Raw genomic sequence first — 19194 nt, 5'->3', positions numbered from 1 at the left:
ACCATCCACACACTGTTAGATGACCTATTGACTGCACGTGGCCCGGACTCGCGCTGTCCAGGGCACAGGCATGTGGCTCGACGCACCAGGAAACTGCATACGGAAATCGTGGTATGTCGGAGACGTTTGTCGTAACCTTTACGTGCGTGTCACAAGTTAAACACACAAAAAGGGATCTAGTCATTTAGCGAGGAACATAAGAGAAATATGTTAACAGGAGTCCGTCAGTTGAATGCTCTTTGTGGCGGGGAAGCATATGAAGGTGTTTCTGGTTTCTCTTTGAACTGGAGTAACGAGGTGCATGCAGTGCTGTTGCATATACAGTCAAACCTGTCTTAAGCGATCACACAAGGGAATATATAAAAGTGGCAGCTTAAGACAGGTGGCCGCTGATTACAGGTTGCCACATATAGAGTCTTTAAAACATTTGTAGTTGTTTTTTGTTGTTCTGTCTGTACTGCTACTTAATGAATGTATGCTTCACAGTTGACTATAAATCAACTTTTGACATGTCGCCTCCTTCAGAAGAAAAAAAAAAGCAACTGGAATGTATTAAATTAATGCAGTGATGTTACATATACATGTATTTAAAAATACTGTTGTTCTTGTTTAACATCAGCACTAGATCACATTGATTAATATATCATTGGCTGTTGGATGGTAAACATTTGGTAATTCTGAAACAGTCTTCAGAGGAAAAGTTATACATTTTTCCATTACCAGAAGTGAATCTTTTATTTACTGTTTCTCACAGACAGGACAACACATACCATAGTATATGATCTATCAGTTGTGGTGTACTGATAGGCACGGGAAACATCCAATCACAGTATAGGTCCAGCGAGGAAGGTGGGTGGGCGGGGCTTGGTCCTCCACCGACTGGGCTAGACTCCGCACCAGTTACAAATAATAATAACGATATGCTGTGATGCATACATGTACATATGTAGTAGAATCTGCAGTGGAGTTTTATGCTATATGGTGAGCTAGGAAGACTTGATTGTCCAAAGAAGAATTGTTTGTTATTTGGCACGTGTTGTCTCGGAAAAACAACTAAAGCTATCTTCCTTATTTTACAGAAAGAAAGAAATGTTTTATTTAACAACGCACTCAACACATTTTATTTACGGTTATATGGCGTCAGACATATGGTTAAGGACCACACAGATTTTGAGAGGAAACCCGCTGTCGCCACTTCATGGGCTACTATTTCTGATTAGCAACAAGGGATCTTTTATTTGCACTTTCCACAGGCAGGATAGCACAAACCATGACCTTTGTTGAACCAGTTATGGTTCACTGGTCGGTGCAAGTGGTTTACCCATTGAGCCTTGCGGAGCACTCACTCAGGGTTTGGAGTCGGTATCTGTATTAAAAATCCCATGCTTCGACTGGGATCCGAACCCAGTACCTACAAGCCTGTAGACCGATGGCCTAACCACGACGCCACCGAGGCCGGTATCCTTATTTTACAAATAGAGAATAATACATGTGTGGCCGTTAAATACCATTTATCTCACAACGAGTAGTTTTACAATGTATACGTATACAATACTACATGAGTGGCCATTAGATACCATTTATCTCACAACGAGTTGTTTTACAATGTATACATATATACTACTACATGAGTGGCCGTTAGATATCATTTATCTCACAACGAGTTGTTTTACAATGTATACGTATATAATACTATATGAGTGGCCGTTAAATACCATTTATGTCACAACGAGTTGTTTTAAAATGTATCTAACGAGCGAAAGCGATTTTGATACGTTTTTAAACGAGTTGTGAGATAAATGGTATCTAACGGCCACTAATGTAGTATTCTATTTCTTACATATCCTAAAAAAAGCCAGATTTTAAGCAAATTTAAAAATAAATTAATTCTGCTAACATTTATTAACAGCCGTTGCACTTGTAGCTAACGTATGCGTCACAGACCCATGATTGTCAGGTTAACTATACGTCACAATGTAATCGATTTCCATCGTGTAGTTTTTTTATTGGATGTATGGCAGTGTGACCTGGTCATCACTTAGGAGCAGCCAGTCGTATGACTTGAAATTGTTAGCACACGTACATGTGTAAACAACCACGTGTTATAAAAAATAACGCATGATGTTCTCACCAATGGGTGTGTAAGAAAATAATGTTATAAGAGATTATTTATGTAAAGGTACTAAATATAACTGGATTACAGCAGTTAAAATAATGTTAAGAGATAACTTATGTAATGGTATTAAATATAACTTGATTACAGCAGTTAAAATAATGTTAAGAGATTATTTATGTAAAGGTACTAAATATAACTGGATTACAGCAGTTAAAATAATGTTAAGAGATTACTTATGTAATGGTATTAAATATAACTTGATTACAGCAATTAAAATAATGTTAAGAGATAACTTATGTAATGGTATTAAATATAACTTGATTACAGCAGTTAAAATAATGTTAAGAGATAACTTATGTAATGGTATTAAATATAACTTGATTACAGCAGTTAAAATAATGTTAAGAGATAACTTATGTAATGGTATTAAATATAACTTGATTACAGCAGTTAAAATAATGTTAAGAGATAACTTATGTAATGGTATTAAATATAACTTGATTACAGCAGTTAAAATAATGTTAAGAGATTATTTATGTAAAGGTACTAAATATAACTGGATTACAGCAGTTAAAATAATGTTAAGAGATAACTTATGTAATGGTATTAAATATAACTTGATTACAGCAGTTAAAATAATGTTAAGAGATTATTTATGTAATGGTACTAAATATAACTGGATTACAGCAGTTAAAATAATGTTATAAGAGATTATTTATCTAAAGGTACTAAATATAACTGGATTACAGCAGTTAAAATAATGTTAAGAGATTATTTATGTAATGCTATTAAATATAACTGGATTACAGCAGTTAAAATAATGTTAAGAGATTATTTATGTAAAGGCACTAAATATAACTGTATTACAGCAGTTAAAATAATGTTAAGAGATTATTTATGTAATGGTACTAAATATAACTGGATTACAGCAGTTAAAATAATGTTATAAGAGATTATTTATCTAAAGGTACTAAATATAACTGGATTACAGCAGTTAAAATAATGTTAAGAGATTATTTATGTAATGCTATTAAATATAACTGGATACAGCAGTTAAAATAATGTTAAATATAACTGGATTACAGCAGTTAAAATAATGTTAAGAGATTATTTATGTAATGCTATTAAATATAACTGGATTACAGCAGTTAAAATAATGTTAAGAGATTATTTATGTAAAGGCACTAAATATAACTGTATTACAGCAGTTAAAATAATGTTAAGAGATTATTTATGTAATGGTACTAAATATAACTGGATTACAGCAGTTAAAATAATGTTATAAGAGATTATTTATGTAATGGTACTAAATATAGCAGTTAAAATAATGTTATAAGAGATTATTTATCTAAAGGTACTAAATATAACTGGATTACAGCAGTTAAAATAATGTTAAGAGATTATTTATGTAATGCTATTAAATATAACTGGATTACAGCAGTTAAAATAATGTTAAGAGATTATTTATGTAAAGGCACTAAATATAACTGTATTACAGCAGTTAAAATAATGTTAAGAGATTATTTATGTAATGGTACTAAATATAACTGGATTACAGCAGTTAAAATAATGTTATAAGAGATTATTTATGTAATGGTACTAAATATAACTGGATTACAGCAGTTAAAATAATGTTAAGAGATTATTTATGTAATGGTACTAAATATAACTGGATTACAGCAGTTAAAATAATGTTAAGAGATTATTTATGTAAAGGTACTAAATATAACTGGATTACAGCAGTTAAAATAATGTTATAAGAGATTATTTATGTAAAGGTACTAAATATAACTGGATTACAGCAGTTAAAATAATGTTAAGAGATTATTTATGTAATGCTATTAAATATAACTGGATTACAGCAGTTAAAATAATGTTAAGAGATTATTTATGTAAAGACACTAAATATAACTGGATTACAGCACTTAAAATAATGTTAAGAGATTATTTATGTAATGGTACTAAATATAACTGGATTACAGCAGTTAAAATAATGTTATAAGAGATTATTTATGTAAAGGTACTAAATATAACTGGATTACAGCAGTTAAAATAATGTTAAGAGATTATTTATGTAATGCTATTAAATATAACTGGATTACAGCAGTTAAAATAATGTTAAGAGATTATTTATGTACTAAATATAACTGGATTACAGCAGTTAAAATAATGTTAAGAGATTATTTATGTAATGCTATTAAATATAACTGGATTACAGCAGTTAAAATAATGTTAAGAGTTAAAGGACTGATTACAGCAGTTAAAATATGTTAAGAGATTATTTATGTAATGGTACTAAATATAACTGGATTACAGCAGTTAAAATAATGTTAAGAGATTATTTATGTAATGGTACTAAATATAACTGGATTACAGCAGTTAAAATAATGTTATAAGAGATTATTTATGTAATGGTACTAAATATAACTGGATTACAGCAGTTAAAATAATGTTAAGAGATTATTTATGTAATGGTACTAAATATAACTGGATTACAGCAGTTAAAATAATGTTAAGAGATTATTTATGTAATGCTATTAAATATAACTGGATTACAGCAGTTAAAATAATGTTAAGAGATTATTTATGTAAAGGCACTAAATATAACTGTATTACAGCAGTTAAAATAATGTTAAGAGATTATTTATGTAATGGTACTAAATATAACTGGATTACAGCAGTTAAAATAATGTTATAAGAGATTATTTATGTAATGGTACTAAATATAACTGGATTACAGCAGTTAAAATAATGTTAAGAGATTATTTATGTAATGGTACTAAATATAACTGGATTACAGCAGTTAAAATAATGTTAAGAGATTATTTATGTAAAGGTACTAAATATAACTGGATTACAGCAGTTAAAATAATGTTATAAGAGATTATTTATGTAATGGTACTAAATATAACTGGATTACAGCAGTTAAAATAATGTTAAGAGATTATTTATGTAATGGTACTAAATATAACTGGATTACAGCAGTTAAAATAATGTTATAAGAGATTATTTATCTAAAGGTACTAAATATAACTGGATTACAGCAGTTAAAATAATGTTAAGAGATTATTTATGTAATGCTACTAAATATAACTGGATTACAGCAGTTAAAATAATGTTAAGAGATTATTTATGTAATGGTACTAAATATAACTGGATTACAGCAGTTAAAATAATGTTAAGAGATTATTTATGTAATGGTACTAAATATAACTGGATTACAGCAGTTAAAATAATGTTATAAGAGATTATTTATGTAATGGTATTAAATATAACTGGATTACAGCAGTTAAAATAATGTTAAGAGATTATTTATGTAATGGTATTAAATATAATGGATTACAGCTAAGAGGATTACAGCAGTTAAAATAATGTTATAAGAGATTATTTATGTAATGGTATTAAATATAACTGGATTACAGCAGTTAAAATAATGTTATAAGAGATTATTTATGTAATGATACTAAATATAACTGGATTACAGCAGTTAAAATAATGTTAAGAGATTATTTATTATAAAGGTACTAAATATAACTGGATTACAGCAGTTAAAATAATGTTATAAAAGATTATTTATGTAATGGTATTAAATATAACTGGATTACAGCAGTTAAAATAATGTTATAAGAGATTATTTATGTAATGGTACTAAATATAAGTGGATTACAGCAGTTAAAATAATGTTAAGCGATTATTTATGTAAAAGTACTAAATATAACTGGATTACAGCAGTTAAAATAATGTTATAAGAGATTATTTATGTAATGGTACTAAATATAACTGGATTACAGCAGTTAAAATAATGTTATAAGAAATTATTTATGTAAAGGTACTAAATATAACTGGATTACAGCAGTTAAAATTATTTTAAACAACTTAGGTGTATGTGATGATGTGATGTTTGAGCATCGCAGTAATTTTTATCACTAAACTGGCTCACAAAAAACACAAAATGAATCAATATTTCCAAACCTGGAGTAACAACATATCTGTAACCTCTAGAGGCAATACTTATACACTTTTCAAGCAACAGTTTAATTTTTAAAAATAGTTTTAATGTAATCCCTCAAACGTTTACATTGGGTTATTTCTTGTTCCAGCCAGAGTACCACAACTGGTATATCAAAGGCCGTTGTATGGGATAGTGGATCTAAATGATCCTTTGCCACTGATAGCTAAATGTAGCGGCTTTCCTCTCTTAAACTATATATCAAAATTACCAAATGTTTAACATCCAATAGCCAATGATTAATAAATCAATGTGGAGGGTAGTGGTGTGGTTAAACAAAAACCAATTTTAACTTTAACCCTCAAAGGTTATGGACTACTATTTTAAAGTTTAGTATGTCAAATCACTGTTTATCGGTTTAAACTGGACGCTGGAATTATATACTTTGAGAAGATAGATTATGTACGTTATAGGATATGGATAAAATTGGAGACAAATTCTGCTATTTATTCATATGTATGTCAATGTTTTGAAAATTCCCATAAAAAGCTTTTACATTTATTATAAACAGCCCAATACTTATAAGTGTAGTCAGCTTATGAATAATAAAATAATAAGTACACTTAAAAATGAGCAAACTCATTAAATATTATCACTAGCTTTTTAAAACGGCTATAATTGTAAATATATGCACCAGTGTTCTTAGAGCGAACAATGACACCATTCAGTAATTTAAATTAATGGACTTTTTATATATAATATATTGTCATACTTGATTTGTATTAATGGTTTAAGCTGCCATTAACGATGTTTACGTTGTTGTTTTTTGTTTTTGTTTTTTCTAATTGGCCGAAAAGTATTTTGTTTATTGCTAGTAGGTTTCGTTACCCAATTTAAGTCATGTTTATTGTGCATTATGTGCAATACTTTAATATAATGTTTTATGTTTATACAATCCTCCTGTAAACCATCATGTCACACACACACACACACATATATATATATATATATATATATATATATATATGCTACGCTTCGTGACACTCCGTCGCAAGAATTACAAAGCTCGGTGACCTATTTCGTGACGTAGATCACGTGATCGCCCAGTGGGCGACTCCGCCTAGTAGACGGAATGGCTGAGTGGGCGATCATGTGACGCAACGTCACGATATAGCTCGGGGAACTTAGAATTCTGCTGTCCGGAGTTTGCCGAAGCTTAGCTGAATGTGGGTGCTGTCGGGTTTCTTTCTGTAGTGTGTGTATTAGTGATTAATAAGTGGATTTTTTAAAATTAATTAACTCGAAAATGATCGATGTAACAGTATTTAACGTCAAACATAGGATTGTTGTCATATTAGAGCGGAAATCTTTTCCAACTTTTAGGTTGTCGGGAATTGCCAAAAAAATACATAGCTTGGTCTCTGACTGTAATGAGAGCGTACTTATGTCCAAATATCCGTCTAGCTCTCTTACAGGCAGAGTACTCGGGCTAGGCGAAACACGTGCCAGAATTCACCAACATATATATTATGTACATTGTGATTATTAAGCTGAGAAAACTATAAAAAAAAATAATAATAATAAAATTAAATGCATTGTATTCACCTGCTAAACATTTGTATTTAATTTTTTCCCCGGGCACTTCAAATTTCGAGGAGGGGTTACGCAGTGCTCTCTCATTGTAGGCCTATCCGCGCCTGTAATGTCAGATGAATTAGTATTCCCGACATGTTTCCCCGTATAGGCCAATCCGAAGCAAGTAGTCCAAGGTAGTCCCAATAAATTGCAAAAACCCACACATTTGCTACGACCGATTCGGACTACGAAGCAAGGTGAAATGTACCCGCTAAAAATAAATTATAAAACGTTTTTGCGACCATGGTGACGTCATGAAGGCGTCGTAATGGGGGCGTGGTACAAGCTAGTTACCTCATCCGTCACTGGAGATTCTTCTAGTTAGACCACGGTTATTGCTGCCGCTGAGTGACGGGTGTAATAGATCTCGGGCTACGCCCTCGATCATTACACCCGTAATTAAATTAAATTAAATATAAATGTTTAGCAGAGTGACGGGTGTAATAGATCTCGGGCTACGCCCTCGATCATTACACCCGTCACTCACCGGCCGCAATAACCGTGGTCTAACTAGACGAATCTCTCGGAAAAGGATGATGTAACTATAACATAAATGTTATTACCAGAGTGTTTTTCAGTATCGTCTATATCATATATTAGGAATAAAAATTGTATTATGCGAGCCTCTGGCGAGCATAGTACATTATTTTTATTCCTAATATATGATATTGACGATACCAAAATACACGAGGGTAATAATCTCTTTATCATATAATCTCAAGCTTAATATAACGTGTTTTTGTAAACTGTACACGCAACTTTAATTCCAGTCTGCCATTACGCGATATTCAAATGACGTAAGAATATGTGGCGCGGTGTATTTTTGAATGGAAATGACGTCAAACTCGAACGACGTCATTTTGGATGTCCTTACATCAAAATAAACTAGGGTCTAACGTTTTTTGTTTTCTGAACGCTGGACAGCTTTCAGTGTAAAATTGCTATTGAAATGTTTTTATTTGATGACTATGAATGCATACGTCAATTATGGAGTGTCACTCATGTGCGTTTGATTAAATGTCAATAAACCTAGTGCCGTGACCTCGATTAATTTACATCTAATTTGCAAAGTTATCAAATGGTTAAAGTATGTGATATGAAAAATATCACATACTTTGATTGCACTGAAAATGTAAGATATTATATGATATATATATATATATATATATATATATATATATATATATATATATATATATATATATATGTATACAATTAATCTGTATATGATTTTTTCAGCTAATATGTATATTACCTGTTTCACTCAGGTAATATGTATATTAGCTGAAAAAATCAGGTAATATACATATTACCTGAAATATACTTCACTAATTTATACAGATTACCTGAAACGTGCAGAATGGTATTGACAAGGTTGTTCTTTGACTGAATGAATAACTATAAACAATAATATGCTGGCAATCTTTATTGGCTCAAAACACATACCATTTGCAACACACAACACACGCACTACTGCAGAACAAACAACAAGATCTTTTGATCAACAACAGTTCTTGTTTATGCATGGCAGGCTTGAATGGCAGCGGGAATTGCACACTAATCTGGCTTTGAAGCATTTACATCGATTTGTCTGACACCTCTTACTTCCAGCACAGTTACATCTCGTGAAACCTTGTCCACCGCATTTTGAGTCCAGTTGCACAGCTTGACGCAGGGAAATGTCCTTATCTGTACAGACATCATCGGGTGAATACAAGGTCGTAGCACACACATCAAATTGGTTTCTAGAGTAGTTTCGATCCAATATTCCTCCTTTTACAGCAATTGTGTACAACTTGTTGTCACTGCACTCTGTCACAACTCCGATGATGTTCCTAGGATCTGCACGTCCTCTGTCAACCGAAGGAATGGGCACTGTCACATTGCTTCCGATTTGCACACTAGAAAACACAATGCGACTTCGTTTGACCATTCTCTCTGCCTGCTGGAACTGGGCATCTCTGGCACTCTCTCTCTGCAGGCTAATTTCCTCCTGACGTACAGAGATGGGTGAGACTGGTACAGGTTCTGCTTCCTCGCTGGATTGCTCGACTGGGTTTGGATGGGATACTGCAGACAGGAGGTCGTCTTCAGTTTGCAACCTTGCAGTGACATCTTGGGGGAGACTGGATGATGTCAATCCTACCTTCGCATCGGCACCAAACAGAGCAGCAAAGGGAGAACGCTTGATTCCAGTGTGATGGCTCGAGTTCTTTTGAAATTGCACAACAGTCCAGTCCCGTGTGTCATTGTCACTCATCCATGCAATCAACATGTCTTTTATGTCGCAGTTGGCTCTTTCCACTGAACCCTGACTCTGGGGGTGTCTCGGCTTCCCATGAACGATGACGAGGTCAGGCCACATCTGCTTCAACTCAGTGATAACTTGCGCTGTGAATTCGGACCCGTTGTCACTTTGTAGTATTGAAGGGGCTCCCAGCAGAAGGTAGATGTCCAGCAACTGATAAGCTACTTCCGATGCACGCTTAGAAGTGAGAGGACGCAGGATACAGAACTTGGTAAGATGGTCTTGGTACACCATGATCCATTTGTGTTGACCGTGGCACATAGACTGCATGTCGATGAGGTCAACTTGCGCTCTGGAACTGAAGTCCTTAGACAGGATTGGTTTGACGACAATTCCCTTAGTAGTTGTCCGTTTCCGTTTTCTCTGGCACTCGATGCACTTGGACTTGAACAAGGTAATAGCATCCTGGGTGATGTTGGCGTACTTCTTGTTGATCTCCTTGATCATCTTGTCTCGTCCTCCTTGACCAGTAGCGATGTGGGCGCGCTTGATGATGTCAAAGGTTTCCTCGATGGTAGCGAAGTACAGTGGATGTTCCTGGTTTGGCTTCTTTCTGATGAGCAACTCGCCAACAGTCTTAATGTATTCGTCCTTAGGTAGCAAGATACACTTATTCTCTCCATAACTCGTGTACAGTGAATGCCTGAAAGTCTCCTCTAGATCCATTTTTTCTAGTGACAGAGAACACCATTCACCAGGATATTTATACCTACCAATCAAATGAAGCCCTAGCAGGCTGGCACAACTTTATTGTGCACACTTTATTGTGCTCTACAGATTAACTGTAACATTGTCTATGAAATGATTTAACAATGAACATGTACATCAAAGGTATTGTGACCAACTTGGACTACATTGGTCAAAAGATTTGTTTTGAACTGAGAACTTGGTCTACATTGATCTAAAGACTTGTCAGTACCATTCTGCACGTTTCAGGTCATCTGTATAAATTAGTGAAGTATATTTCAGGTAATATGTATATTACCTGATTTTTTCAGCTAATATACATATTACCTGAGTGAAACAGGTAATATACATATTAGCTGAAAAAACCAGGTAATATACATATTACCTGATTATACAGATTAATTGTAACATATATATATATATATGCCGTTGCTGAACGGCCAGAGAGAAATCAACTGTTCTGTTCTGTTGATGCCATAGGAACATACTCTGATACAAATGCGTCCAACACTCCGTTCGTCCTTCCATTCACCGTCTATTCATCAATCTCTCTGTTCACCCACCCGCCCGCTCGTCCGAACTTCCACTCATAGGTTCATTAATATATTATTTCGCCCATCAACCAACCACCCAACAATCCCATCAATCAATCAATCGATCGATCGATCAATCCATCATTCCATCATTCCATCCATCCATCCATCCATCTATATATCTATCTGTCTGTATGCCTGTCTATCTATCAATAAACCAATTAATCAATCAATCGATTGATCAATCAATCAATCAATCCGGCCATTAGTCGCTTTTTCCTCCCTCCAGTTCATGTGTCCATCCACTAGTTGGTCCATCAACGAGTGCGCTCACTCGACCCTTCCTCAGTATAGCCATCCATCTATCTATCCATCCATCCATCATGCCATCATGCATCCTATTCAATCTTGTCCTTGAGGTTTTTGACAAATAAACACAACTGAACGAAGTTTACGTTTACTCTGAACTACACAACATGTAGCAATGTGTGTACATCTGAAGAGTGTATCACTATACTGTACATATATCATGTCATACAAGAATGAAAGCAACTGTTCCTAGATATAGCTATTTTTGTTGTTGTTGTTGTTGTTGTTGTTGTAGTCGTCGACGTCGTTGTTGCTGATATCTGTTTTATACAGATGGATGTTTCAATGGCAGAGCGCTTGTTTAGTATATACAAAATATTATATTTGTTGTTTAGTATATAATATTATATTCTATTGTTTAGTATATAATATTATATTCTCTTGTTTAGTATTAAATAGTCTCTGTATTGTTTAGTATGTATAGAATACTAAATGAGCTTCCCTGTCAGTTTTGGTATCTGACGAGCGGAAGCGAGTCAGATACCAACACTGTTCACGAGTTTCATAAAAATGGTATGACAGGCAAGATAGTTTAGTATTTTATTTATTGCAAACCAACTGCAAACAAGCCGCAACGCAAATGTAAGCAGATATTAAGACCTATTACACATTATTTTTCTACGAATTGGGTCAGCAAGTAATCTACGTCACGCACTTGTCACGCCAATATTACACTAGTTAGATATGGAGTTATTGTTATGACATGAGCAATATCTTACACTGTTGTTTAATAAATAATATTCTATTATATTGTTATATTGTTTAGTATATAATATTCTAATCTGTTGTTTAGTATATAGTATTCTATTCTATTGTTTGGTATATAATATACTATTCTATTGTTTAGTATATAATAATAGATTCTATTGTTTGGTATATAATATAATATAATATAATATAATATAATATAATATAATATAGTATTGTATTGTATTGTATTGTATTGTATTGTTTAATATATAACATTATATTCTCTTGCTTAGTATATATTATAATATTATATTGTATTGTTTAGTATTTATTATTATATTATATTGTTTAATAATATATCGTTTATTAAATGATATTATATCAGACATGCGATAAGTCTTAGTATTGATCCCCGTCGGTTGACCTAATGGTTTTTAATTGTGACAACCAGTGTTACGCGCTTGGCATATTAAACGCCATGGTACGAGCGTTTCTGTGTTTGGGAAAGCGTGTACAATTTAATTTCTCAGCCATTCAATAGTGGTAGCCTATGTGACGCAGCCGGTTTCCTCTCTAAATTGTTATACTCCAGACCATGTGTCGAAATAATCATAGGTTAAATTTTGTTTTTATTTAACGACACCACTAGAGCACATTGATTTATTAATCGTCGACTATTGGATGTCAAACATTTTGTAATTTTGATGTATAGTCTCAGAAAGGAAACCCGCTACATTTTTCCATTAGTAGCAAGGGATCTTTTATATGTACAAACTCACAGTCAGGATTGCACATACCACGGCCTTTGATATACCAGTCCTGGTACATTGGCTGGAAAGAGAAATATCCCAATGGGCCCACCGACGGTTATCGATCCCACACCGACCGCGCATCAAGCGAGCGCTTTACCACAGGGCTATGTCCCGCCCCCTCATAATCATATGGTAGACGCCGAATAACCGTAATATAAAACAACCTAGCCTGGGGTCTCTTCGTTATTTTGTACTGTACTTGTGTTTAACAGTTAAAGTAGTATTAATAATAAGAAACGTATACTACACATATCCATACGTACATACGTATAGGGAGATGGACATACATACTACATCGTGATGTTGTATCAACCCCGCAGTGAATCGACCATTATGTGAGAACTGATTTTCAAGTGGGGTTTTTTCATAAACTGCAGACGCCCCGTTAAAATCATTTCCATTTTCCACTGAGATCCTACAGATTGTATGTCTATAAACTGCATATCATTAACGTGAATTTAAAACGGAAATAAGCGACCCGCGGTTCACAGTATGTAATAACCGGTCATGACAAGAGTATGACTGTTGACAACAACTCTAATGTCGTAGTCAACTCCGTTATTAGCGTCTTATGCTCCAAGCGGATGTGACATTACACTAGGTTGCACCACGGACGTTCGGATCCTGGTTGGAGTTTGTCGGTGTTTGATTGGTACCAATCTCTATGCTATATATTGTCTGTGTTCATATATTGTTATATATTGCCGTGCATGAGTGTTTCATCGACTGGTGCTAATCAAACACATAAAAGCTCCAACCAGGATCCGAATGCCCGTAGGATGCACTATACCAAATATAATCCTATAGTCGACAATGGTAATCTATGTAGCTAAACGTATTATAGGTAATATATCAAGCAAACTGTGACCCATAATGCTACAACACATGACCCCTAAATATTAACTGAAGAAAGTGGAACTTTTCATGACTGTCTTTAGACATAATAAGTTGTCCTTATATCACTCCTAGTTCCACACAATATTTCAGGACTTAGATTAAAATGTTTCAAGCACAGTGTCATGCTACACAGAGGAACTGGATAAAATAAAATTGCATACATGTATTGCCCAGATCAGACATATATTTGACAATAAACACAGAAACATTTATCAACAATTGCAAGGCTGGTAGCCATTGAAAGTTAGGTATACTCTGAACTTTGATTATGACCCAGCCGGATGCTATTTGATATAGTGTTACCTTAACTTGTTAAGATGTAACAGTATAGTTTTTAATACCACCGCTTAAGACTGCACAGTGTATGACCTATTAATTAGGTTTAAACGATATGTTGTTTTTTTGCGTTCTCAATTCACTTTCAATTTCTGTATGACAAAGTGCACGTGCTTGTGTGCGTGCGTGCGTGCGTGCGTGCGTACATGTATGTGTGTAATGTATGTAATGCAAAAGCAGAATAAATTGTGTTTGTGATGACATAACAAAATCATTGGGTTTTTTTATGAGTCAGTCAGATAAAGGAAAGCTGTTGTTTTAAGGATGGTCTTGTCGTACCATACCCAGGAGATTTAATATGACTGGAATCCCAGTGGATGACGACAAATTACTTTGTCGTAAATCGTTAGCCTCACCCCTAGCCCGAGTACCCTGTAACTTTGTGTAAGGCGGAATCATCCAGTGGGTGATCACGTGACCTACGTCACGATATAGGTCAGCGAGCTTTATAATTCTTACGACGGAGTGTCACGAAGTTTAGCTGAATGTGGGTGCTGTCGGATTTCTTTCAGTAGTGTGTGTATTGATGATTAATATGTGGATTTTGTAAAATCAAGTAACTCGAAAATAATCGATGTAAATGTATTTGACGTCAATTATAGGATTATTGTGGTTTTAGAGCGGGAATCTTTGACTACCGTGTGGTGGGCAGCGATTGCCAGAAAATTACATAGCTTGGTCTCAGACTGTAAGGGCTGAAAATCTGTTCAACTGTCCGTCTAGCCCTCTACAGTCAGAGTACTCGGGCTACCTCACCCCATCCCCAGCAGAATGTAAATAAGAGTCCACTGGTAAGACGGTACGCTTTAGACTGGCCCCACATGCGGTCTAAGAACTTGGAAAATGCAGTGCGCTGACGAAATGGTCAAAGAAACTACCTGCTGCGAATGAAGCGAATTATAATGATTTTGTTGTCGGAATCACTTTTATTGTGATGACAAACTGCTGTCGTTCTTGTGCGAGCGGTGACCTGGAAGCGATTTGGATACATCAACAACATATTAGAGCGAAATACAGTCTAATTGTTAATGATTTGAGCATTCCTCTAGACGTTCAAATTCCATAACCCTCCCACTCAACAAATGTGTCAGGAATTACACATTTACCGAAGTTCGCTGTAAAATATGTCTCGTTAAAAGGACAGACCCTAGTTTCAACCCATGAAAATTAACACTAAGTTTAGTTAATCTACAAACCTGTAACACATTTGGATACCGTTACAATTGAGTGAAACATGAGTCTGTGACTTTGAAATGGTGAAATACCTTCTAAAATAGACTAAAACTCTACTCCATAACTGTTACTTCTCAGACGCACGTGCGTTTTTAAAAATATGAGAAATGAGATATTAAAAAAAATCAGGATTACTAAAAACACTTCGAATGTATGGAAATGGATAATCTAAACAATGAAATCTAAGTAATGTATGATTTCAGTTATCAAAAACGGCTCTAATAGTAAAAAATATGCCTTAGTGTTTAAAAACTAGGGTGTGTTCCTTTAAGGACCTCGAACACTTGTTGAGACATTCTGACTAAAGTTGAGATATCCGGGCGTAGGTCTGGTGAGTTAAAGTTTGTTTTGTTTAACGACACCACTAGAGCACATTAATTAATTAATCATCTGCTGTAGGACACGTTTGTTTGTTTTAAGTTTGTTTTGTTTAACGACACCACTATAGCAAATTGATTTATTAAACGGACATTCCTGAGTTTGGTGCAATTTGTAAGATATTATCGATTAAAGGGAATTTTTAACGATTGTAATTACATATAAAACAATATTTTTCTGCATAATATATTAGTGGCTGTATATTAAACGTGTTTCCGACCGTTCTAATATTTGTACTAGGTTAAATTTCATTTTATTTCCTAAAAAATATATTTTTCGTACGTACGAAATTATTTGAAGACAAAATCCAGTTTGGGCTTGTTACAAAATAGAGACGACCAGAAAACATTGAATATACAGACACTGACATTCTAAACAAGAAAATATATTTAATATAAGTTTAATCGTAGAAGTATTTTATTATTCGGAAACATCTTACAATGCAGCAAACTCAAGAATATCCCTTTAATACAATTAGTTTAGGAGCACGACGTAGCCCAGTGGTAAAATATTCGCTTGATGCGTGGTCGGTCTAGGATCGATCCTAGTTGGTGGACCCATTGGGGTTTTTTCACGTTCCAGCCAGTGCACCACAACTGGTAGGTCAGAGGCCGTGGTATGTGCTATCCTGTCTATTAATGAAAAAATGCTGCGGGGTTCCTCTCTAAGACTATACGTCAAAATTACAAAACAATTGACATCCAATAGCCGATGATTAATAATTCAATGTGTTCTAATGGTGTCATTAAACAAAACAAACTTTAACAATTATTTTATTTCATTTCAGAAAGTGGGCGTATTGTTGTCTCTTAGCCACTGGCTGCTCATTAATGCTAGCACAGATATAATCAGGCGATTAACATATAAATATTTTGGCTATTTCAATACTGACATATCTAAGATACACCACCCAATGCTACATTTACCCGAGTTGTTTCCAGCCTCCGGGGAGTCTAATTTTACAACGTACTGGTTTACTCATCTCTCAGCCTTGGGTCCATTTACATTCGAAAAATGTCGACCGATTACAACGTTATAGGCCAGTCAGTTTAACGCCACAATTACGTAAACCCAAAACAATTTATAACAAAAATGATTTTTGTTGTTGTTTTTTTGCATTCACATATGTATTCAGTATAACATATTAAAATTCCGCTTAATATTGTGTTTGGGGGTAAACAAAGTGGTATTTTTGGAATATTTGTTTTATATAAATTTTATAATAAAAAAAAAAAAAAAAAAAATGTATGTATGCATATATATATATATATATATATATATATATATATATATATATATATATATACATACATACATACATACATACGTGTGTGTGTGTGTGTGTGTGTGTGTGTGTGTGTGTGTGTTGGGCATCTGAGAAATTATGTTTCATGGTTCAAAATGGCTGAAACTGGTGTAATAATGGCATTAGCATATATGTTTATACATTAATTTATAACAATCTATATTGAAAATCTTAAAATTTAGTTTTATGGTTAAATGATGAAAAACAGAATGGCGAAAAATAAAATAGCGGCCATTTGTCATAAAATTTATAAAATCGACATACACGTTCCCTGGCTTCGATGGTATCCCAGTTGAGGCACTTACGACTGAAACTCCAGTGTACTTCCTTCATGGAATTTTTAACTTGTGATTTGATAAAAAGTGTCGCGCCCACCGCTTGGGGCACTTTTCTATTCAAGGCAGAGTCTTAAAATCATTTTCAAAGAGGAAATTAGCTAATTTACCATTAATGTCTGTTCAGTAAATTATGAGGTATTGATACCTTTTTCACAAGTTTGTATATCCCCAACTTGTGCATTTACTTCTTTCACATAGTTTGATTAACAGAGACTTATAGCGATCAAATACAACATGTCTGATTGTCAGCATATTTCTCAAACATTTTGTTCCCTTCCCAACAATCAAGACTGACGTGACAAGTACTTTTACAGTTACCTGTGGATCTGGCTTGTGTTTCAACAATGGATATTGGTATGGGTAGCAATTCATTCTTTATGATTCCGACGCCATATAACCGTAAATAAAATGTGTTGAGTGCGTCGTTAAATAAAAACATTTCCTTCTTTCCTTCTTTATGACAAGCAAAGTATTCACTTCCTGGCCAGCGTTGAATGCTATAAGTAGTCTGCAGTGTGTTTTATTAAGTTCAAGGAGTGTACCCGATTGTTCCATTCTTATTTCCGATGAACCATTCTAAATTATGCGTCAAAATTATTTTCAAGAAATTACACAAAGACTTTAATACTACAGGACATTAGCAACTTCAATAGCACCAAAACCAACCTTCGCCTGCTATCGACTCTGTCTGCAGTGTGTTTTAATAAGTTCAAGCAGTGTACCAGATTCTTCCATTTACAGTTTTGACGAACCATTCTAAATTATAAGTCAAAATTGTTTTCAAGAAATTACGCAAATACTTTAATACTACGTGACATTAGAAACTTCAATAGCACTAAAACCAACTTTCGCCTGCTATCGACCTTGTTGAGGCTGCTTGTGCTCCCCTCTCCGACCCACCCCAAACCATTTCCTGTCCTAGATGGATGAGCCAGTGAAAGTTGACACCTGTGCCCATGACAGGCATGTACTACAACAGCTTGTTCTGAATGTGCACATTACAACCTATGACCTGACCTGATCTGATTCTTATGATTGATTTATTTGTGTGCTTTTGGAACTTTTAACTGTGAAATTATCATATTAATATTCGTGAAGGATTTCATGTGGCAACTGATGAGCATCCACATGTTAGACAACTGTAGTTCATGGGATCACATCTATGAAACCATAGCAACATGTCCCACTGTGAGTACAGATACTGATCCCAGTGATCATCGCCCACTGTCCAATTTTATAAATACGTGATAAACACTGTAACCATTCATCAAAATATGAACATTTAAATTATGTTAAGTAACTTAAGCAAATCTTCACCTTGGACCACAGAAATAAAAGTACCACTGTCATTCGAGTTTTTATATTAATCAAATCTTTGTTGAAGGTTTCTATATTTCTGTTCTATGAAACTGATTAATTGTAAAACGATAAAAAGTTTGGAGTGCTTGAGATGATAGCGTATGAGCTCCCATTTCCCTGGTATATTAGTTTCCTGTCAATACCCGATCAGCAGCTACAAGACCAAATAAATGTATACCATGAAATCCTTAATTTTCGTTGGCTTTAATTTTCGTGGTTTTCTAAAATACACATTTCGTTGGGTATTT

The 19194-nt window shown here is 34.1% G+C and overlaps 2 protein-coding genes across 2 annotated transcripts in view; both read right to left on the bottom strand.

Moving 5' to 3' along the window:
* The window catches only part of LOC121381743, a 308435-nt gene that overhangs the window by 158956 nt on the left and 130285 nt on the right, over nt 1–19194 (bottom strand). The gene's annotated exons all lie outside the window — the stretch shown is intronic.
* On the bottom strand, nt 9202–10674 carry LOC121381742 (KRAB-A domain-containing protein 2-like). The gene has a single exon (XM_041511089.1). It carries the CDS (start codon nt 10672–10674, stop codon nt 9202–9204), a length of 1473 nt encoding a protein of 490 aa, XP_041367023.1.

Source organism: Gigantopelta aegis, chromosome 9 (assembly GCF_016097555.1).
Source record: "Gigantopelta aegis isolate Gae_Host chromosome 9, Gae_host_genome, whole genome shotgun sequence".
Lineage (NCBI taxonomy): Eukaryota > Metazoa > Mollusca > Gastropoda > Neomphalida > Peltospiridae > Gigantopelta > Gigantopelta aegis.
Note: the sequence above shows the minus strand (reverse complement) of the source record. Positions and strands in the feature narration are given on the sequence as shown.

Excerpts from the sequence above, each read along its gene's own strand:
- LOC121381742 (XM_041511089.1), bottom strand. The coding sequence starts at position 10,674 with ATGGATCTAGAGGAGACTTTCAGGCATTCACTGTACACGAGTTATGGA.